The 22,904-nt window shown below is 38.4% G+C and overlaps 1 protein-coding gene and 1 long non-coding RNA gene across 2 annotated transcripts in view; one reads left to right on the top strand and one right to left on the bottom strand.

Moving 5' to 3' along the window:
* Window positions 1–2,012: 2,012 nt before the first annotated feature.
* LOC126958720 (uncharacterized) lies at window positions 2,013–10,033 on the bottom strand. Its single transcript, XR_007727277.1, has 4 exons — window positions 9,791–10,033; window positions 8,819–8,911; window positions 5,159–5,241; window positions 2,013–2,128 (listed from the first exon to the last, which is right to left on the bottom strand). It is a non-coding gene; the product is annotated as an uncharacterized LOC126958720 (long non-coding RNA).
* The window catches only part of SECISBP2L (SECIS binding protein 2 like), a 58,407-nt gene continuing 44,888 nt past the window's right edge, over window positions 9,386–22,904 (top strand). Inside the window, exons 1-4 of the mRNA XM_050797142.1 lie at window positions 9,386–9,668; window positions 17,971–18,149; window positions 20,081–20,405; window positions 22,721–22,856. Of these exons, the coding sequence (XP_050653099.1) occupies window positions 9,645–9,668; window positions 17,971–18,149; window positions 20,081–20,405; window positions 22,721–22,856 (664 nt within the window). The 5' untranslated portion in view covers window positions 9,386–9,644. The remainder of the gene's footprint in view (window positions 9,669–17,970; window positions 18,150–20,080; window positions 20,406–22,720; window positions 22,857–22,904) is intronic.

The following is a 22,904-nucleotide window of genomic DNA, read 5'->3' as shown; positions in this document are numbered from 1 at the left end:
ATTAAACCATTGATGATATAGAACCGAGATACTGGGTCTTCTGGAAGTGAAGAGAAAGACTGCCCTTGCCACCCACACTGCAGCAAAACTTTGGGACCGCAAACCTTGAATCCATAGCCTCATAACTCTAAACCGTCCTTCCAGACTCTTAGGACTGCATACCAGGAGTCCCCCTAACAGGTACTGGTCCATGGCCTGTTAGGAACCAGGCTGTACAGCAGGAGGTGAGCAGTGGGCAAGCAAGTGAAGCTTCATCTGTATTTATAGCCGTTCCCCATCTCTGGCATTACCGCTTGAGCTCCACCTCCTGTCAGATCAGCAGCAGCATTAGGTTCTCACAGGAGTGTGAACCCTATTGTGAACTGTGCACATGAGGGATCTAGGCTGCACACTCCTTATGAGAATCTAATGCCTGATGATCTGTTACTGTCTCCCATCACCCCCAGATGGGACTGTCTAGTTCAATGGTCCCCAACCTTTTGGGCATCAGGGACTGGTTTCATGGAAGATAATTTTTCCATGAATGGGGGAGGAGAGGAGGAGGAGGATGGCTTTGAGACGAAACTGTTCCACCTGGGATCAACAGGCATTAGATTTTCATAAGGAGCAACAACCTAGATCCCTCTCATAGGCAATAAGGTTCACTTTCTCAGGAGAATCTGGTGCTGTTACTGATCTGACAGGAGGTAGGGCTTAGGTGGTAATGCTTGCTTGTCTGCTGCTCACCTCCTGCTGTGCAGCCTGGTTCCTAACAGGCCACAGACTGGTACCAGTCCACAGCCTGGGGTTGGGGACCCCTGGTTTAGTTACAGGGAAGCAAGCTCAAGGCTCCCACTGATTCTATGTTATGGTGAGTTGTATAATTATTTCATTATATATTACAATGTAATAATAACAGAAACAAAGTACACAATAAACGTAATACGCTTGAATCATCCCAATACCATCCTCCACCCCCAGGTTCATGGAAAAAATGTCTTCCACAAAACCAGTCCCTGGTGCCAGAAAGGTTGGGACTGCTACTGTATACCTTAAGGTAAAGCTAACTGGGAATTTTCTCCACAGAAGCACACAGAATCCTAGACATGAAGAACTTTCTCAAGATCATGGATCAAGGCCCTGCCATCATGTGACGCTTACATCTTCTTGCTTATGCCTCTATGAACAATAGAACTGGAAAAGATGCTTTGGGTGTACCCATAGGGTATACTTTTATGTGTGGAGGATTTTATGGCTAACTTTACACAGGGGAAACCTTATGCTTTAATGCAGTAGTCCCCAACCTTTTTGGCACCAGGGACTGGTTTCGTGGAAGACAATTTTTCCATGGACTGGGGGTGTTGGGTGGTAGGGGTGATGGTTTTGGAATGAAACTGTTCCACCCCAGATTACTGGGCATTCAGTTCTCATAAGGAGTGTGCAACCTAGATCCTTCACATGCACAGTTCACAGTGCAGTTCTCATTCCTATAAGAATCTAATGCTGCCACTGACCTGATAGGAGGCGGAGCTCAGGTGGTAATGCTTGCTCACCCACTACTCACTTCCTGCTGTGTGACCCAGTTTCTAACAGGTCCTTAGCTGGTACAAGTTCATGGTACAGCGGTTGGGAACCCCTGCCTTAAGAAATAGAAGATGAGGGGCCAATGTGTGCTAGGGAATTTTTTTTTTTTTTTGAGACGGGGTCTCACTCTGTCATCCAGGCTGTAGTGGAGTGGTGCAATCATAGCTCACTGCAGCCTTGACCTCCCAGGCTCAAGCAATCCTCCCACCTCAGCCTCCTGAGTAGCTGGGACTATAGGCACGCATAAGTACACCTGGCTATTTTTTTAAATATTTTTCATTTATTTGTTTTTTTGTAGAATTGAGATCTCACTATGTTGCCCAGGTTGATCTTGAACTACTTGGCTCAAGCAGTCCTCATGCCTTGGCCTCCCAAAGTGCTGGGATTACAAGCATGAGCCACTGTGGTCAGCTGGACTAGGAATTTTAACGGTACCTTTGTTGCTCCGCCACCAGTTAAAAACAGAACCTTGGTCCACTCTTCTTAACATATATCATAGGTTAAAGAGAACATTGCCTGGAGGACTTCACCTTTCTGGATGGGCGTCATTGTTAGGTCTTCTTTTCTGTGGCATGGGGTAAATATAAATCAGACAATGATTAGAAATGTGTGCTTTGTAACAGACTTTATAGAAGATTTTACTGCAAAGGCTATGGTTGCACAACAGAATTTAAAAATTCTCTTGCTAAAGTTGTGCTAGATGACTGAATTATTCTAGATTATTTTCGACTGAACAGGGAAGGATCTGTGCGGTTACTGACACTTCTTGTTGTATGAATACATCAGGTTTTATAAAGACTCACTTGCAGGGGATTAACAAATGGGCTGGTTGGTTAAAACAAGATTCTTTATCAGGCTTATTCTTAGATCTATTTGATTTTAGTTGGCTTAGTTCATAAGGACCCTGGCTAGGGAGCATACTCCCAATTCTTGGTATCATCCTTCTGATAATTGTAAGAGTAGTATCCCTGGTGCACTGTATTTTCTCCAAAATTTTAAATGCTTGCATATAGCCATCTGTAGAAAGTCAAATGATCTCCCTTTTATTGGAATGACAAAAACTCAAAGAAATGAGTGGTCATGAAGACACTGTCACCTATGAATGACGTGCTGTGACTAGAAATCCAAAATGATGGCAACTGGAAGTGCTAAACCCTAAATCTTGGCTATACTCACTTAGGTAAGAACTTGAGCAAAAGGGTGGGATTATTATTCAAAATTATAGGAAGCCATTGCTCTAGACAGAGCTCCTGCAGTAGGCCCCAGCACACCAAACCAAACCAACATGGAGTCACTCATGCTAAATGCTGCATAATCAAAGTGAAACATTATGGAAGCAGATCGATCCCAAAACAGATCAGTGTTTTTTTTTTTTTTTTTCCTCCTGAAAACAGGAGATTCTAATAAGGAAGTCCTCTCTGCTCTAACCCTTGACATTAATGCCTAAAGTTTTGGTCACCCTCTATACTGAGATGGTGACCAAAAGGGTGAATTGTTAAGTTAAAGCTGCCTCCTTACACATATAGTAAACTGTCACCTAACAGGATGTGTAAACAGACTGTAACTTACTCTTGTACTAATCATGTAGTTTCAGCCAATCATAGGTGGCCAACTGTTCAAACCATATTCAAATAAGACAAGTACCAAGCTATAACCAATCAAACTGTTTCTGTACCCTACTTCCATTTTCTGTACCTCACTTTCTATAAATATGATTGGATCATGTATCAGCCCCAGAGTCTCCCTGAGCCTATTCTGGTTCTGGGGACCTGCTCAATTGGCAAATCATTTTTTGCTTAATTAAATTCTTAAATTGAACTTGTCTAAAGTTTCTCTTTGAACACTACTAAACCTTTTAATAATAAAATTGTAATAATCCAATTTTTCAATAGTCATTTAGATATGTTTTTATATTCCAGAAGTATTAATTTTAACATTTCGCTATTCACATTCAGACAAAATGTGAATTCAGTGCACTTCTTTAAAATTCTCCAAATGGCTTTTTGACTTAAAGTTAAATCCAAATTCTTTACCATAGCTTGCAAATTAGTACAAAATCTGGCCTGGTCTAGACTTCCATTCTATCTATTGTCCATACTACTCTCTCCCTCCTGCCATTCACTATTTACAGGTCTCTCCTTTCTGTTTCCACAATTTAAGAGTTTCCCCTCCCGGGGCCTTTGCTTGTCTTTCCCCTATCTTTTTGTATTTCTCAAATCTCACATCAGATATCACCTCTTCAGTGGTCAACCATCTAATGCAGTCCATTTCTTCCTCCTAGGGACTTTGTGCCCTGCATCCCAGCCGCTCCAGCTGTGGCTAAAAGGGACCAAGGTACAACTTGAGCTGTGGCTTCAGAGGGTGTGAGCCCCAAGATTTGGCAGCTTCCATGCGGTATTGAGCCTGCGGGTGCATAGGTGTCAAAAATTGAGGTTTGGGAACCTCCGCCTAGATTTCAGAGGTTGTATGGCAATGCCTGGACGTCCAGGCAGAAGTTTGCTGCAGGGGGCGGGGCTGCTCATGGAGAACCTCTGCTAGGGCAGTGTGGAAGGGAAATGTGGGGTGGGCACCCCCACACAGAGTCCCCACTGGGGTACTGCCTAGTGGAGCTATGAGAAGAGGGCCACCATCCTCCAGACCCTGAATGGTAGATCCACTGACAGCTTGCACTCTGCACCTGGAAAAGTCACAGACACAACACCAGCCCATGAAAGCAGCTGGGAGGAAGGCTGTACCCTGCAAAGCCACAGAAGAGTTGCCTAAGACCATGGGAACCCACCTCTTCCATCAGCATGACCTAGATGTGAGACATAGAGTCAAAGGAGATCATTTTGGAGCTCCAAGATTTGACTGCCCTGCTCTATTTCAGGCTTGCATGGGGCCTGTAGCCCCTTTGTTTTGGCCAATTTCTCCCATTTGGAATGGGTATATTTACCCAATGCCTGTACCCCCGTTATGTCTAGGGAGTAACTAACTTGCTTTTGATTTTACAGGATCATAGGCAGAAGAGACTTGCCTTGTCTCAAAAGAGACTTTGGACTGCGGACTTCTGAGTTAATGCTGAAATGAGTTAAGACTTTGGGGGACTGTTGGGAAGGCATGATTGGTTTTGAAATGTGAGGACGTGAGATTTGGGAGAGGCTGGGGCAGAATGATATGGTTTGGCTGTGTTCCCACCCAAATCTTATCTTGAATTGTAGCTCCCATAATTCCCTCATGTTGTGGGAGGGACCCAGTGGGAGATAATTCAATTATGGGGCAGTTTCCCTCATACCGTTCTCATGGTAGTGAATAAGTCTCATGAGATCTGATAGTTTTATAAGCGGAAACCCCTTTCACTTGGGTCTCATTCTGTTCTCTTATCTGCCACCATGTGAAGTGTGCCTTTCACCTTCCACCGTGATTGTGAGGCCTCTGCAGCCAGGAGGAACTGCAAGTCCATTAAACCTCTTCCTTTTGTAAATTGCCCAGTCTTGGATATGTCTTTATCAGCAGCATGAAAACAGACTAAGACAATGACTCAGGAAGGGTACTGTTTTGTATACCTTATACATACCCACACCTCCCATGGGTAAAAGGAGATGCTTCCGCTTACCTTAAGCTATGTGAGAGAAGCTTTCTGGGAAACACTTGGAGAACTTGATACATGTTGCCTGGAGTGTGGTAGAATGCAAGGATCTGAGAGAAACAGTGAGAACAAGCTGCATTTTTGCCTACTGTGTCTATATGAATTTTTCTCAGGGCAAAGTGTACTGAAGTCTGCAATCTACTTTGACATGCACCAAAAATAAGAAGAATTAATAGCTGGATAAAGGCAGAGAGGGATGGATAGTTATATGATAAATCAAGGGTAGCAAAATGATTCCAGGGATTGATGGGATCCCAGGAATTCTGCCTGAAGCCATTTTAAAAGGGAATCCAGCAAATAAGGCTGCCTTGCTGTTCCCCAAAGTGATCAAGTTGAGATTTAAACCCTCAGAAGTACAAGGGCTGAGGGCTAGGGTCATCAGTGACTCTCTGAGATGACTTTGCTGCATGTAAACATGCAGGAAAGTAGTAATTAAACATCTGAGAAGCTCTGCCACCCTCCCTCTCAGAGTTCAAACCTGGAGAAATCTAAAAGCCTAATCAGAGAGTGTTTAAGGTAGAGGAGGTGGAGACATAAAACGTAGAAAACAAAACTGAAGTGGACCAAGCCACGTCCTTCACCACAGGCTTCCAGCCTGAAGCAGGACTGAGCTGGGGAAAAGGAGAAATTTTGACGTGGAATAAAGTGTGTGTGACCTTCATGAGATTTCATCCAAGGCAGAAAAAGAAATAGTCTTCAGGTAATTTGAAGGTACAGGACAATAAAAAATAATTCTACTTGCACCCTAGTGAATCCTGCTCCTTCAATAAAATGCACATGCCTAACAAAACCCTAACCCTGGATGAAAGAATCCTGATTTAATATCATATTACAGTTCATTTATTCAATAAATATTTATTGAGCACCTGCTGCATGCTAGGCTTTGGTATAGGTAGTAAGAATAACAACAATGTCTAAGACAAGCATTTGATATAAGTAGAGAAGTTTTAAATGTCACTGGAGGTAATGGTGACACTCTATGTTTTGATAGAGATTTGAATTACATAGGTGTACGCATTTGTTAAAGCTAGAATTCAATATTTGGTTATATTTTTTTCTTTTGAGATAAAATGTACATATAATGACATGTACCTATCTTAACTATATGTTTGCTGAATTTTGACGAGTGCCTAGTCATCACAACTCCACTTCTGTTTATTGTCAGCAGGTAACCTTGCCTCCTGCATCACTGAGACAACAGAAGCCATTAGGCATTCCCTCAACTTTCGGCATGAAACTTATAAATGTATATAATCTGTAGCCATATCAATCTTTTCTTCCTTTCCTCTGTTACAGTAGATAACATGCCCCTACTCCCATCAAAGGTCTATTTCTTCCCCCTGGTATTTGTATTCTATCCCCTCCAAGCTTCTCAGAGGCCTTCATCTATTGGATTATCCCTCACATTCTGAACCCTCATCTCAAGGGATGAGCTTGTGTGAGTACTAAAGGCTGAATTTTCTCTTTCCTCAGAATGCTAACATTTGCCATTTCCTCTTCTTGAAGCAATTTTCCTGCTTCTTCTCCTTTACTAATCATAACTCCTACTCACCCTTCAGGTCTTTCTGTGGATGCTATTTATTCAAATACGCCTTCCTTGACCTTCCATCCCTTACCATGGTAACACCTATTGTACTTCCTTTTTCATGACACTCATCTCACTTATAACGATTTGTCCTATGCATGTCTTGCCCACAAGACAAACATGGTCTCAGCCCTCACGGTGTCTCATAAACTGCTGTATCTCTAGTATTTAGCGTAGTACCTCGCACGTTAAATATTTATTGGTGAATAAAATAATTTGCATTCATTTATATCATCTGTAAAATGTTGTATTTTTAAAATGCCTTCCTTTTTTCACAGATTTTAATTTTTTATCTACTAGCTATTGCCATCTTTTTAAAGATTATGTTAAATGAGAAGGGCATTGTGACATTTCTGTTCTTATAATTCTTATGATTTTGTTCTTATATTTTTTTTTTTTTTTTTTGAGAGGGAGTCTCGCTCTGTCGCCCAGGCTGGAGTGCAGTGGCCGGATCTCAGCTCACTGCAAGCTCCGCCTCCCGGGTTTACGCCATTCTCCTGCCTCAGCCTCCCTTAACGAATGTCTTGTATGTAGAAGATTCTCAATGAAAACGATTTTACAGTCATAAAAAATCCGACAGTGTGGAAAGATCCTTGGGAATCCTGCTTAAATTTCCTCAGATCATTCCTCAGAAGAAGGAAGAAAAGCAAAAGTACTATAGTATTTTTATGAGTGTATTACTATTATCTTTTTACTCAGATGAGGGTATATTCTGGCTATAGACCAGCAGTAGGAAGACAATCTGAAAATTCAGAGTTATTTTATCTTTCAATTGTGAAGAAAAATGGTCATCTGTTAGTTTACATAACTACTCCTTATAAATAACTTAATTTTTCTGAGCAACCAACCCTAAATTCATTCAGCATTCATTGAATCCCAACTAGGTGTGTGATAGGCACTAGGGACCTAACGTTACTTTAATTGCACATATATGTACAAATGTTACGTACATTTGCAATTCAAATACACATGCATTTATATTAAATTTGAGGAGATAGAAAAGTTACTAAAATTAAATAAATATATTTAAATCTAAATATAAATGTGTAAATATGAATGTTTCTCCTTTCAAACTGTTTCTATTGCCAGCCTTGATATAAGTCTTGCTGACACAATATAGTTCCTTTCAGCAGGCCAATATATAATACAGGTTGAATGTCCCTTATCTAACATACTTGAAACCATAAGCGTTTCAGATTTGGGATTTCGGAAGACTTACACTATACTTACTGATTGAGCATCTCTAATCTGGAAGTCCAAAATCTAAAATGTTCCAATGAACATTACCCTTAAATGTCATGTCTGTGCTCAGAAAGTTTCTAATTTTGGAATATTTGGGATCCAGGAGGGTTTGGGATTTCATAGTTTCCAATTAGAGATACCCAACCTGTGTCAACATAAGTACAGCAAGGGGCCTTCACATAACAAGCCTCGTATTGGAATCTAATAACCAGACTAATAACTTAGACTAATTGAAAAGGCAATTAGTCTTTACCGATGTCTCCTGAAGCATGACAAAGCGAATTTCTTAAAATCTCTTTCCGATTCCTAGCTGTGGATCTCCACACCAGTGCCCCAAACAGCAGCCACCTGAACTCTCTTCCTTCACTGAAGTGTAATTTAGCTTATATAGTTGTCCCTAAACATCCCAGGGGGATATTGGCTCCAGGATCCCTGCTGATACCAAAATCCATGCGTGCTAAAGATCCTTATATAAAATGGTGTAGTATTTGCATATAATCCATGCACATCTCCTATATACTTTAAGTCATCTCTAGATTACTTATAATGCATAATACAATGTAAATGCTGTATAAGCAGTTGTTAAACTGTATTACTTGTATTTTATTGTTGTACTTGTTATTTCTTTTTTCCCCAAAATATTTCTATCCGCGGTTGGCTGAATCGTCACGGAGGGTGTGGGTGTTGGAAGGTGTGTCTAAGGAGATGCCCAGAAGGTATTTGCCATGCTAACGGTAGTGCCCAGTTTCAAGACAGTGTCTGCCCTTAAGGAGCTAAGGATCTGAAGATAAAATAATTACCTGTTGGGTGGTGTTATACAGATCCTGCATAAAATTAGGAGTTCTGAGATGGGCGAGGTCAGCCTGGATGTGAGCCTAGAGGTGGGCATGAACCTGGACAACGAATTAACTAATCAATAAATATTTGTGAGGAGCCCTTTCTTCCAATCATTCTGTGTATGCGTTTTACATATGCATTTTTCTAGGGCAAGACTCCATTATTTTCAGAATATTCTCATTCCTTTATAGTCATGACTCCCTTTATTTGCGTAACATAAGGAAGGAGCAGATGTACGGTGGGCAGATGAAAGCTTTTCCAACATCTCTTAAGAGATGGTTTCAGATCCTGAAGAGGTCTTTGAGGGCCCGTGTGACCTGGGTCCCAGGTGGTCTTCTGACACTTCTCCTTTAACAGTCGCAGGGGTGGCGTGTGGTTCGGGGCACCTGCTCCTGGGCGCCTCCACCTGGCTTCAGCCTCTAGGCCAGGCCGGGTTCCTGCTACCCTTGCTGAGGCCATTTGCTGTCACTCCGCCCACTGCCCCTCTCTGCCTCCTCCCCACTCCTTTCCCTTCCGTGCGCCTCCATTTCTAACTACGCCTCCCGCCCATTCGGGCCCTCCTCGGCTTCCGTCCCAGATGATCCCTCCCCGAAGCTGCCACCGCCTCCTCCATCTCCCGGAGCTGGAGCCGCCTCCTCGGCCAGTGGCGTAGCCGAATCGGTGTCGCGGCTAGCCAGATAGGGGCGGAGGTCCGGAACCCAGTCTGGACCCGAGCGGGGGGCCATGGAGAAAGCGGCCCAAGGCGCTATTTACACCGACTAGCGCGGGCCCGTTGCGGCTGCAGGCACCATGGACCGAGCCCCTACAGAGCAGGTACGCGGGTTTGGGCTGGGCCCGCCGAGCCGGGGGTTGGGGTCGCCGCTTCCTTCCAGGCCAGGCCCAGGTCTCCGAACGTGGGGACCGAGGGCCGGTCCTGCGGTCGCAGACCCCCTTACCTGGGATCCTGGCAGCTCCCGGCTCTCCTTCATTGTTCCAGGTGCTGCCTGGGACTTGGGGGCTTTTCCAACCCTGATTACTTCCCTGATGGAGGGCTCGCCGTTGCCGCTTCTCTCCGGCTTGGTGCAGGGGTCAGAAGGCTCCAAGTTGTCCCTGCTCTCCTGGGAGGAGGGCTTATAACTTCCAGCAGTCTCCCCACTTCCCGCATTCCCTTCAGCTCTGGAATGTGTTTTCAAGGTGGAAAGGCGTTTGAAGGCTTCTTACCCAGAAAGGCTGTAAGAGAATGTGTGGTAATTACAGATGAAGGGAAGTCACGGGCCTTTTAGATCTATGTTCAATGGAGCGAAGCATTGTTTTTGCAGTGGTTTTACGGAGGTGTTTCTTTTAAGAAACGATACTACGATTTCCCCTTGTCCTTTTATCCAGTTATTTTGCAAAGAATGGTAATTAGTGGTTTTTTTTTTAAGCTAGTTTCTATTTTAAGGGTGTAAAGCATAAGCTTATTTTCGAACCCGTTTTCATATTCGCAAAGTAGTCCCATCAGTGTTCTGTTTTGTTTTTAATTGCATCAAATTCCTGATTATCCATGCTAGTAGGTGCTAGCAGGCAGGGATAATAACAGTGTTAAAAGTAATCGAAAAAATAGTTTTCCCCCAGTATTTTCCACTCTTAAGATCTCTGCGAAACGACTTAATTTGAAGCCCAAGTTTATTCACTCTATTCCCTTCTTCGAAGGCCTTGCCCATTGATGACTAGATGACGGAAGAAGAGAGGCTAGTAATTTCTGCCTTTTAATTTTACAGATGGATAACTAGCACCTGTATTAATGAGATAAGATTTCCCAAATTCCTGTATGTGTCTATATGTAGTTGTAGCCGGTTTTTATTTTGAAATCGGATTCTGAGCAGGCAAAGCACAGCTTCCTAGTTGTGTATACTTGTTTTTACACAAGACTTATTTTTTTTTTTTAAAAAGCTTTATGTTAATATAACTCTGAAGACACAAATGAGTTTTGTAAAACAATACATGGAATTACCAAAGAGAAATTGATATAGAGCCTCTTGGCAAATACACATAGGCGTTTATGTGACCCAGAAGTATTCTGTATACAGCCTATATCTAGTTTGATTTAAAAACATTTTTGAAGGTATCTATCAAAAATACCTGAGATTTCAAAGCCTGACAAATGAATACGAATTTTCCTTGAATCATTTCCTTGTATGTGTGTTACTAATGAAAGGGTTCAACATTTTGTACCTTCACTAGGATGCCAGGACTAAAACCAGTAATGCTACCTTATGTATACTTAGAGTTCCTTTCATCCTAGAGGAAATATAATTAACTATTTAGATGGTAATTTTTAGCATAGCTGTTTGTGATTATCCTAGCAGCAAGTGCTGTGAGCAAATTATTTAAACTAGAGAGACTTTTCCTCTTTCATCCCACACCTTTCCAAAGTCCACGACCTATTAAAACCTTGTAGAAATTTAAGAACTAGGAAAAAAACATGGAAGAAGGTTTTCTGTTGACTTTTTTTTCTTCCAATACCTCTTCCCTCTTCCCCAACCTAACACTAAATGAAAGAATAATTTGAAAATCCTCCACTCCCCTATACACTCAGAAAATAGATACAGAAAAGTGATGTTTTCACCTCGTTTATGCGATAGGAAGTTAATTCAGGGGTCCATGAATGACCTGGAAGGAGTGTGCTTCATTATATGTCTTTTTCTAGGGCAAGAATCCATTATTTTCATCATATTCTCAAAGGACGGCTAAGAACCATTAACTTAATAGTAGATTGGGAACTGAGATTTCTCAATTTTGTGGAATTCTTGATTATACCATAGAGTCATGTAATGGCTTTTCCAGGATATTTGGATTATACTTTTGTATTTCTACTATTGAAGTGAATTTAGGTAGATAAAAGTCATTGGAAAGTATAGTAATATGTGCCGATTTCCATTTTTCCTCACAGAATTTTTTTTCCCTTTTGACCAGTGTTGACATACCCAGAATTTCCCTAAATGCCTACAGCATTAAAACTTACTCATTATAGTATTGTAGCAGTTAGCAATTCATAGAAGTTTGATTTTTAAAAAGTAGTACTTAATATAGACTTTCTGTATTTTATCTTAACCTAATTAAATCCTTGTGTACTTTACAAGTGTAACTAAAAAAGAAAATAAACTTTCTTTTTGCCTGAAGGCATTCATGTTCTTGTTCTTGTGAATTACCTTTTTTAAATATATAAAATCTTTTTATAGAAAAGGTAAATTGTATGTGTGCTGATCAAGATTTGTAAAAAGTAAATTACCGGGGATATGGTGCTAGATGGATAATCTTAATTGCAATAATGATTATTTGAAAGAATTTTATAACTAGAAGAAAATCTCAGGCGTATCTTCTTTCAGCACTTTTTATAGGGTATTCTCTGTATTTAATCAAAATAGCTAGCTTAATTTTAACTTCCAGAGTTAAATGTTCTAAGAAGATGTGTTGCTTCGTATATAATGCATTTTTTCCCCTTAAAAAAAAAAAAAAAAAAAAAAGCTTGCATTATGAGATGTGAAGAATAAATCACGGAGTTCGTTTTGTTTATAAAGGCTTACTGTTTCTATTTTTAGGAAATTTATTGAGATTTTAAAAAATAAATAATGGGCTTAGAAGTGACAGGACACTTGAGGTTAACAGTCTCTTTTCTGTTATCACAAATAAATTAAATGGTGGCTTAATTTTTAGTACATTAGCATTAGATAGTTCTTTTAAAAGAATTTATAAAATTACTGGTTATTAATGTCTAATTTTTGGAAAAACTAGCGAATACATATGATTTCATGCAACATGCTTTTGACAAAATTGTAAAGCTTTTGTAAAGGATACAAAATTGTCTAGCTTTTCATTGTTTCCTTTAAATAATTTATAAACTTTAAATAATGTCAGTACTCCAAATGAAATGTATTCTAAATAAGTTATTTTAAAATGTGTGTTATTCAGTAATACGTACAGTTGGCCCTTACGTAAGGATATAAGTAAATGACCTGTCTTACCAGATTTAAAAAATAATATGTTCATAATAAAAAGAAAGTGTTAATATATACATTCAGGGAAAATACCATTTGGAAATTTAAAAAAGCATTTTCTGTTTTTTCTTTTTGAGATGGAGTCTCACTCTGTCACCCAGGCTGGAGTGCGGTGGCAGTGTCTCAGCTCACTACAACCTCGCTTCCCCGGTTCAAGCAATTCTCCTGCTTCAGCCTTCCAAAGCTGGGATTACAGGTGTGCACCACCACACCCAGCTAATTTTTGTATTTTTAGTAGAGATGGGGTTTCACCATGTTGGCCAGCCTGGTCTTGAACTTCTGACCTCAGGTGATCCACCCGCCTCAGCCTCCCAAAGTGGTGGGATTACAGGCGTGAGCCACTGCTCCTGGCCAAAAAGACATTTTCAAGCTCTTAGGTCAAAAAGGAATAAAAAATAGAATGACAGGTTATTAAAAATGTGTTAATAATAAAATACCACATATGAAAATCCTATGGGGCCCAGCATGGTGGTATACACCTGTAGTCCCAACTGCTAAGGAGGCTAAGGCAGGAGCATCGCTTGACCCTAGCTAGGTGTTCTGGACTGTAGTGTGCTATGTGGATCAGGTGTCTGCACTAAGTTCAGCATCAATATGATGACCTCCCTGGAGTGGGGAAACTCCAGGTTGCCTAAGGAAGGGTGAACTGGCCCAGGTCAGAAATGAAGCTTGTAGAAACTCTGGTGCTGATCAGTAGTGAGATCACACCTGTGAATTGCCACCATACTCCAGCCTGGACAACATAGTGTGACCCCATCTCTAAAACAAACAAACAAAAAACCTATGGAATGTGGCTGAAGCTATACTCTGAGGCAAATGCATGGTCATAAATGCCTTCATTGTTAAACAGTTTACAAGGAGAATGAAAATTAAGCATCCAAGGCAAGAAGTTAGAGGGGAAACTCCATCAAATCAAAAGAGAAAATAATAAAAACAAAGTAATAGATAATTCAGAAACTAATATTAAATCTAGAAAGCTGTTTTTTTAAAAAAGTAACCATCAGATTTAAAAAACATTAGATTTGGTCTGTTTTTTAAAAAGGAAAATATGGGTTGCAAAACAGTCTGCCCAGTATGGGCAGAATCTAAGTTAAATTCTTTGATTTTTCTTCCTCATTATTGTCTGGAGCCTGTAAAACTTACACGTATAAGTACTGTGTTTTGTTTTGGCATTTTAATCAAAAAACAGCACAGCTAGTAGTTATCTCTTAAACATTAATCATTTTTCGCTTCAGAGGACATTTATTTTATCTTTTGCCATGAGATATAAAATATCTTAAAGTTTGAGATATCCTATTTTTACTTTAACATAGAAAGAATATGGCGGGTTTCCATGGTCATATTTTTTCTGTGGGTGTGTGGTACATACTCTGGAGTTTCACTGTGGGAGAGTGTCTCGTTATGTTCCAACTTCTGTTTTGATTTTAAGTGGGTGTCAGTTTTTTATTGCTTAATCTGGGAAAATTATTTGCATTCATCTGGAGGTTCCATCTCTGAGGAATTTAGTGTACATTCTCTGCCCCAACGTGTGCTTTGTGGTAATGTTTGCCCATTTTCCCTAACCCAGTCCAGCGCAGCACTCTTTCCGGAATGTATGCTAAATGCACATTTGTTGAATTATGTAGGTTCTCAATGATCTGAATACATTTGTCTAATAAACTCTTTTAAATAATATTTTTGTTTCATGCTCTGACAGAATCTTGAACTTTCTAGATTATTTATATCAAAGGCATTTCGTTTGTAGACATTTACGTTAATATACACAAAAAAAGGAACATGAAACTGCTTAAATATTTTTACAAAGATGATTCTGGGACTATGATTTTTTTCATTAATTGGGAAAATTCTGAAATAAGTTCTGAAAGATGATAGTTTTACTATAAAGATAGTCGTGCTTTTTTGTGAAGCAAATAATACAAGAATGATTCAACTTTGTTAAGTGTGGTTAACATTTATTCCATATTTATCTCCTTTGTGAAGACAACTCCCTGCTATGAACGTTCTTATTCCTAAAAAATAGATCTTGGCGAAAGTAGAGAGACAAAACAGAAATTCAAACTGAGGAATAACGTTCTATAATGTATCCAGTCTCGTTTTTTCATACATTTTGTTGTTCACTATGCAAGGCATTTTTCTTTGATTTCTATGCTAATATAATTAAAATACTGCCAGAATTTGTTATTTATTTAACATGTTATTTATATGGGCTTTAGTATGTGGACTTTTAAGAATAGTTTGGGATCTTAACACTCCTTTTCAGTCCTGAGAACAGCAGATGCTGCATTTTGATGTATATTACTGAAGGCCCCAAAGTCACAATAAACAGCTTTTGAAACCATACAGAGTTGTAGCTATAGGAGAAAGGTTGCCAGTCTGTTCCTACTAGTGACATCTTCTGTTTGTGCAGCTGTTGACTATAGCAGCTTCTCTCTCTTTCTCTCTTTTTTTTTTTTGTGCTAAAAACAAAGGATCATTTTAGTGTTTGTGAGTTTTATTGTTGAGCTCTGATATCTAGAATTGCACTTAGAATATAAGCCAATACAAACTTTAATATTTAAAGGCACATACTGTATGTATGTACAGACATTAGTTTTGAATTATACAGAATACCTTTTAAACAGTAGGTTGCCTAAGTTTATAAAACCTTTTATAAAGTACAAATGAAGTGGGGTGTAAAAATGTTTTGCAACTTTCGACCTGAGCAAGAATTTGAATTTATTGCTACCAAGGTAATTTATGAGTTGATATTTTTCTGGGGGAGAGGTCAGGAAAAGTGTTATTTTAAAATTATTTATTTATAATTATATTAGTGTGGTTAAGACTGATAATTTGATGTACCCATATACCGTGCTGGAAAAAAACCCTGAAAGTCTACTAGCTCAGATTTATAAAACTGCTCAGTGAGTTCTCATATGTCGTAAAGGACTTTTTCGTTTTTAAAAGAAATCCTGACCAGGCTCATGCGTATAATCCCAGCACTTTGGGAGGCCGAGGTGGGAGGATCACTTGAGCCCAGGAGTTCAAGAACAGCCTGGGAAACATGGCAAATCCCCATCTCTACATTAAAAAGTTTGCTGGGTGTGGTAATGTGCACCTGTAGTCCTAACTATTTGGGAGGCTGAGGCAGGAGGATCACTTGAGTCCAGGAGATTGAGGCTGCAATGAGCCATGATCATACCACTGCACCCTACCCCCATCCCCACCCCATGGCAGAGTGAGACCCTTAAAAAAAATCCTAAAAATTATATTTTTAGTGCAGTTAAAACGTGATTTCAGTTTCTTCGGCATATATGTGTGAACTGTATAAAGCAAGCTTCCATTATCTTTATATTATTGCTGTAAGTCGGCTTTTCTTTTTCCTAATTGGGGAAATATTTATTGTTTTGATATATTGTGTCCTATATAAGTGAGTTTGGGTTCTAATGAATATCACAGAGTGAAAATTACTAGCTTGTATCATTAGAGTTTGAAGATGTTTTTGCCTCTTATGTTAATCTTTAAGAAATCAACTTCAATTCACTACTATTTATATTATTATTATAGCATATCTACTTCTGATTTGGTTAATTGTACAAATGTAAACCTCAAATCAGGTGGGGAGGAAGGATACTGAATTAATACTGCTGTACAGTTCAGATTTTACCATCCCCACCCCATCCCTTTTAACAAGCATTTATGAGTATTTACAGTGAACTTTTTAGAGAACTTAATTTTTCTGAAACAAATGAGCATATCTCATCTTCAGATTTTTTACTTGGATTCCTTACTAACTGCTTTTGTGAGAAACATGAAATTTATTCTTAAAACTATGCTTTGATGGGAGCTTCTAATAACTATCACCCTAGTGGGTTTGTTGGGGAAGAGTTCTGGCTAGGGCCGTGGCTTTTAAGGTAATTTTTTAGAGTAGTTAAAAACATTAACTTGCATTTCACTTACTGGTTTCATTAAAACATGTTCATATCATTTGATGTTATATTTATATGATTTTTTACAGAATGTACTGAAGGATTTCAAAAAATAATTTAAAATGTTAAATTTGTTGTTAACTATAACATATAGAAACTGCATAAAACCAATGTACAGCTTGATGAATTGTTACAGGACAAACACCTTGTAAATTTTATCCTGGTTAGGATATAAAACTTAGCCAGGCACCCTGGAAGCTCTCCAGATGCCTCTTAATCACAACTCTCTTTGCTAAGAATAAGTCCTATCCTGACTTTTATGGATTTTATTTACTTTTCTTTATAGTTTTGTCGCCCTTGTGTGCATCTCTAAATACTACAGGTTTTTTTTTTTTTTTAATGTCTTTTAAAGCTGTATAGATTTCTTATAAGAAAGATACAAAGTAAACTAAATTGGATTACATATCTTGGATTACTTTAGTTTACTCAGATGTGTACTGGGAAACTGAAGTACTGATCTTTTCCCCAGTGTAACTGTGCAGATATTTTCTTCTTAATGTTAAGTTTTTTTTTTTTTTTTTTTTTTTTTTTTTTTTTTTTGAGACGGAGTCTCGCTCTGTCACCCAGGCTGGAGTGCAGTGGCCGGATCTCAGCTCACTGCAAGCTCCGCCTCCCGGGTTCATGCCATTCTCCTGCCTCAGCCTTTTTCATCTTAGACATTTTCTTTTCTTTTAATGATACCGATCTAATTTCCAGAAATGGACAGAAATAGTCAACTTTTAAGACTATTGAAACAAATATAGAATATTAATTATCCTTCATAATTTTGTTCAATTTTTCCCCCAACAAAATGAGTTAAAAACACATTGTCTGAAGAGCTACATCTCTTACTACCAACTTTATTTTTAGACCCTGGTGTATGACTTCTGTATTTTCTTGATTGTTTTAACAGCTTTAATTACATTGAAATGTAACATTTGATTTATTTTCCTTATTTGGTGGCTTTGTCTAAATAACTTGATCATTATTCAGTTATTTTAAAATTGACATTGCTCTTCCTTTTGGATGTTTTATGAATGCTGAGAAGAGACCTAATTACTGTTTATAAGGACTGACTCTTCTGTTGTTAAATTGTGAATTTGTAGGAAGTTGCTTGCTCGCTTGTTATTAATGTATTCTACTTTCTCTTTGAAGAATGTCAAGCTGTCAGCTGAGGTAGAGCCATTTATTCCCCAGAAGAAGAGTCCTGATACATTTATGATCCCGATGGCTCTCCCAAATGATAACGGAAGTGTTTCTGGTGTAGAACCAACTCCAATTCCCAGCTACCTGATTACCTGTTACCCATTTGTGCAGGAAAACCAGTCTAATAGGTAATTTGTTTATTTTTATTTTCTTTTTCGTGGGGGTGGCTATAAAAGCTGACAGTGCACTTAATATTTTTCTTTTGTAACTTTTAGACTTTAATCATTTCTCTATTAAGAGGAGTAAATAAAATGATACTGAAATTTGGAAATTGTTAATATGGATTAGTTTCTTATTTTTTCTAAGGGAAAATTGAATTCTTAGGCTATGTCTCCTTCAGTAAGTCATTGAAATTTATTTGAAGTAAGTCAGCTCAAAGGGAGAAATAAAATATTCAGAGGTGAACAAAACCTTTTTTTTTTTTTTTTTTTTTTTGAGATTAAACATCTAATCTCACAGCTACCAAGACAGTCTCTGGTGTAAAAGAAAATACCAAGCAATAGTCCTTAACTTTGAAGCTGTCATGGTTAGTATGTATTAATATTTCTAGACTCAGATTTTAGTTTAAATTGATGTCTGTGCTATAGTTACAGGATGATTTAGCAAAATTGCCCGCAATTAGGTCATGTGTAACTTAGTGGTTAGGGTGTTACTTATGATAGTCATGATAGCCATTCTAACCCTGCTTACACTGTCTGAGTGATGAGCACTTCATTGGTAGAGTTTATTTTATTGCTGTATAAAAGTACTTTCAGCCTTTTTCAAGTTATGTCACACAGAAAATTTTGTTTGTCTAGGACTATACATGGATGAGACAGCTGGTGACTGGCTATAGGCTCTGTCATTCCTGAGGGCTGAGGCAATCAATATTTCTACCCCATCTCTAAACCATTGTTGCACACTAGTGTGCCAGTGCACATTCTTTGAGAAATTGTGGATGTATGGTATATAAGGCCATTCAACTACTCAGATATTAAGTATTCAAGTTAATATTCTGAGACTCTTAATAAAAGAGTCTTGAGGGTTAGACAAATAGTAGGAACTAAGGAATCATTTTCAACTGAAGTTAGTATTATATTAAATATCTTTGCCTATATTGGATAATGTGCAAACTGATTCATGAAACTAAATTTGATAATACTATTTTTCTATTTGAAAAAATGGCCATGTATACAGTATGATAAACTTAATTGATTTTCTTGGTTTACCAAATGATCTTTGTGAATTCATGAGTAAACCAGCCAACAGATTATTTTAAAAATATTTTTAGGAATATGGCCGTGAAAATTTTACTGTTTTGCTTTGTCATGGGAGTAATGAGGAAAAGCTCTATGCTTCAGCTCCCTACTCCCTAGGACCCTGTATTGATTTGGTGGGGGGCTGCTGGGATAGGAAGAATTTTGCTAGTGTTTTATATGAACTACACTAGAAGCAGCTCCACCGCTGAAGATGTCCGTGAACAGATTTGCCTCTTCTCTTCTTTCCCTTGGACCCACAGCCTGCTTCTATTGCCAGGAGGGGAGCCAGGAAAAGAGCTGGACTTGGCCAAGTGATTAGGGGATTATGAGAGGAGGAGGAGTAGGCTCTGGGATTGAGCTGAAGAATGAGAGGTAGAGGAATTAAATCACCCTATGTAACGGTCACCTTACACAATGGTCACTTTACTCTGTTCTTTACAGAAGGCTGTCACAGTTGTTTACCTTGAATGGGAACTTTGGACTGCCATTGTTGGTAGATCCAGTAGCTAGGTGTTTAACTTTTAGGCAGAAATATCTTGAGGAAGTTGAAGGCAGAGTTACAAACTATACTGGTACGTGGAATACTGTAAAACCATCAGGTTGGGTTCGTTTATACTGTTGTTTACATTGTTACTACATGTACATAATGATCTCTGTAGCAAAAAAATGTATAAGATGATGAAAGTTTTGTCTCCTTTCCCAAAATTATCACAAAGCCACTGTTCTGTACTGTTTTGTCTTCTATTAGTATAAGAGATTTTGCTTTAGTGGATTTTTTAGACTTGTCAGTAGATTTGTTCTTCTTTGATTTTGTTTTACAGACAGTTTCCTTTATATAACAATGATATACGATGGCAGCAACCCAATCCAAACCCTACTGGACCATACTTTGCCTACCCCATTATATCTGCTCAGCCACCTGTTTCTACAGAGTATACATATTATCAGCTGATGCCAGCACCATGTGCCCAGGTTATGGGTTTCTATCATCCTTTTCCTACACCTTACTCCAACACCTTTCAAGCTGCAAATACTGTAAATGCTATCACCACAGAATGCACTGAGCGTCCAAGTCAGCTTGGACAGGTCTTCCCATTGTCCAGTCATCGAAACAGAAACAGTAACAGAGGATCAGTGGTCCCAAAAGTAAGTGTCTGGTCTTGATTGGCTTTTAAATTTGATATTACTTATATTAGTATAAGTAAGTTGCTACTTGGGTTGATTGACTGTTAATGCTGAATTTGTTATAAAACATACTGTTCCTATTGTGAAATGGTAAAGGGTATGTAATTCTTAAAATAATTTTCTTTGTGTTGTTTATTCCTCATTCTTAATCGTGGTGTGATTGATAATCATTTTCATGTTCCCTTTAGAGAGTTTTACATAACATAAGGCAGAAATATTTACAAATTAATTTAGGGATAAAAATTGCATGGTGACACCAGCCTTCATAAGTGATTAGTGTGGATCTTGTGCTAGCTGTGTTGAATGGCTAATTCATTTCAAGATATTTCAGTTGGCCAGGTGCAGTGGCGCACACCTATAATCCCAGCACTTTGGTAGGTCAAGGCAGGTAGTCGCTTGAGCCCAGGAGTTTGAGACCAGTCTGGGCAACATGGTGAAACCCCATCTCTAACAAAAATACAAAAATTAACTGGGCATGTTAGTGCATGCCTGTAGCTCCAGCTACTTGGGAGGCTGAGGTGGGAAGATCAATTGAGCCCAGGAGGTCAAGACTGCAGTGAGCTGAGATAGCACCACTGCACTCCAGCCTAGGTGACAGAGTGATACCCTGTCTCAAAAAAAAAAAAACAAACCCCAAAAGCTATATTCAAAAGTTAGCAGGAGACATTATGGAAAAGAACATTTGTGATTCATTAGATCCCTTCAACTTTATTGTTTTTAATCTGTGAATTTTTAGTAGGAATAGCAGTTTATTATTTAAGAGATGCTTTACTTTTATATGAATAAGGGTCTCCTAGGACTGAAGAAAATGAAAGATAAATATGTGAAACCAGTTATTCAGTACCAACCTTTTGACTAAGTAAAAAAAAAAAAAAGAAAAAGAAATGAAGGCTTAGACTCACAAGAGAATTAAGATTTAATTTTAGTTAACTTTTTAACTTAAAAGGCTATTTTACAGTTGAAGCCTTATTGTCAAAGCTAATGGGAAGAAGGAACATGTTTCTAAGTTAGCACTTTTTAGCTGATAGAAGAGGTACATCTTAGACATATCTTACGAGTACATCATCAAGGAGTTGATGCTTTCCCTAGATTCCATTAGCCCAATTTCTTCAGTGAAGTCTACTGCCTCCTCGTATAATTTCTAAAAATTGAAATACAAGCAGCAGAGATTGCTTTCAAAAGCTTTTAGTTTTTGTTCATGGAAACATTCTTGGTCAAGGAATATCCTTTTGGGAACTCAAAATGAAAAAAAAAAAGTGTTGGAAATAAGATAGTAGTATAAAATTTCCAAATGTTAAAGGAACATGATTTCTCAGGATACATTCCCAGCACGTCAGTTTAGGAAGTTCAAGAAGTTAAATTCAGAGTTCTATTGTGTAAGTTGCTATGAAGTGATGAATACTTATATTTTTAAAAGTAAAGGAAGAGATCAGTTTTTTAATATTGATTGATTGATTGACAGGGTCTCGCTCTGTCGGCCAGGCTGGAGTACAGTGGAGCCATCATTGCTTACTGTAATCTCAAACTCCTGGGCTCAAGTGATCCTTCTGCCTCAGCTTCCTGGGTAGCTGAGACTACTGATGTCTTTTTTTTTTTTTTGGTAGTGATTGGGGGTCTGTATGTTGCCCAGGCTGGTCCCAAACTTCTGACCTCAAGTGATCTTCCAGCCTAGGAGCCCAGGAGTTTGGGATAATGGGTGTGAACCACTGTGCCCTGACAGGATCAGCTTTTTTATATTTTCTTTTTAAATTCTGAAGCAGAAATCATTTTTCATGTCATTGCTTTTCTGAAACTAAAATTTACTTTGCAATAAGTTACCTTTTTAAAGAAATTTACAACCCCTTGTATGACATTATTATACCCCTGCTGTTAATTACTTTTTGACTGAGAAAATAAAAAATACAAGTAGCAGTTAAAAATGAATTCATTTATTAATCATACTTATATGACATTATTATACCCCTTATATGACATTATTATACCCTTGCTATTAATTACTTTTTGACTGAGAAAATAAAAAATACAAGTAGCAGTTAAAAATGAATTCATTTATTAATCATACTTATGTTGTTATTTGAAAAAGTGTATAAATGTGTGTATAATACATTGTTTAGCCTATTATGCTTTTCTGCAGGTATTTCATGAAACCCTAATACTATTGCCCCATGGAAGCCAAGAATTTTGAACATATACTTAGCTGTATTTTGTAATAGATGTGTATTTTATAATGTTTAGTACATTGAATAGTTGTGTGTTTTTTGTTTTTTTTAAATCAGCAACAACTTTTACAACAGCATATAAAAAGCAAAAGGCCGCTGGTGAAAAATGTAGCTACTCAGAAAGAAACAAGTGCAGCAGGTCCCGATAGTCGATCAAAAATTGTGCTTCTGGTAGATGCTTCACAGCAAACTGGTAAGGCAAGGGTTCTTACATGTGCATCACTGATTTTGATCTTTTTTC

This window comes from Macaca thibetana, chromosome 7 (genome assembly GCF_024542745.1).
Source record: "Macaca thibetana thibetana isolate TM-01 chromosome 7, ASM2454274v1, whole genome shotgun sequence".
NCBI classification, from domain to species: domain Eukaryota; kingdom Metazoa; phylum Chordata; class Mammalia; order Primates; family Cercopithecidae; genus Macaca; species Macaca thibetana.
The sequence above is the reverse complement of the archived record's forward strand: the minus strand, read 5'-3'. Positions and strand labels throughout refer to the sequence as shown.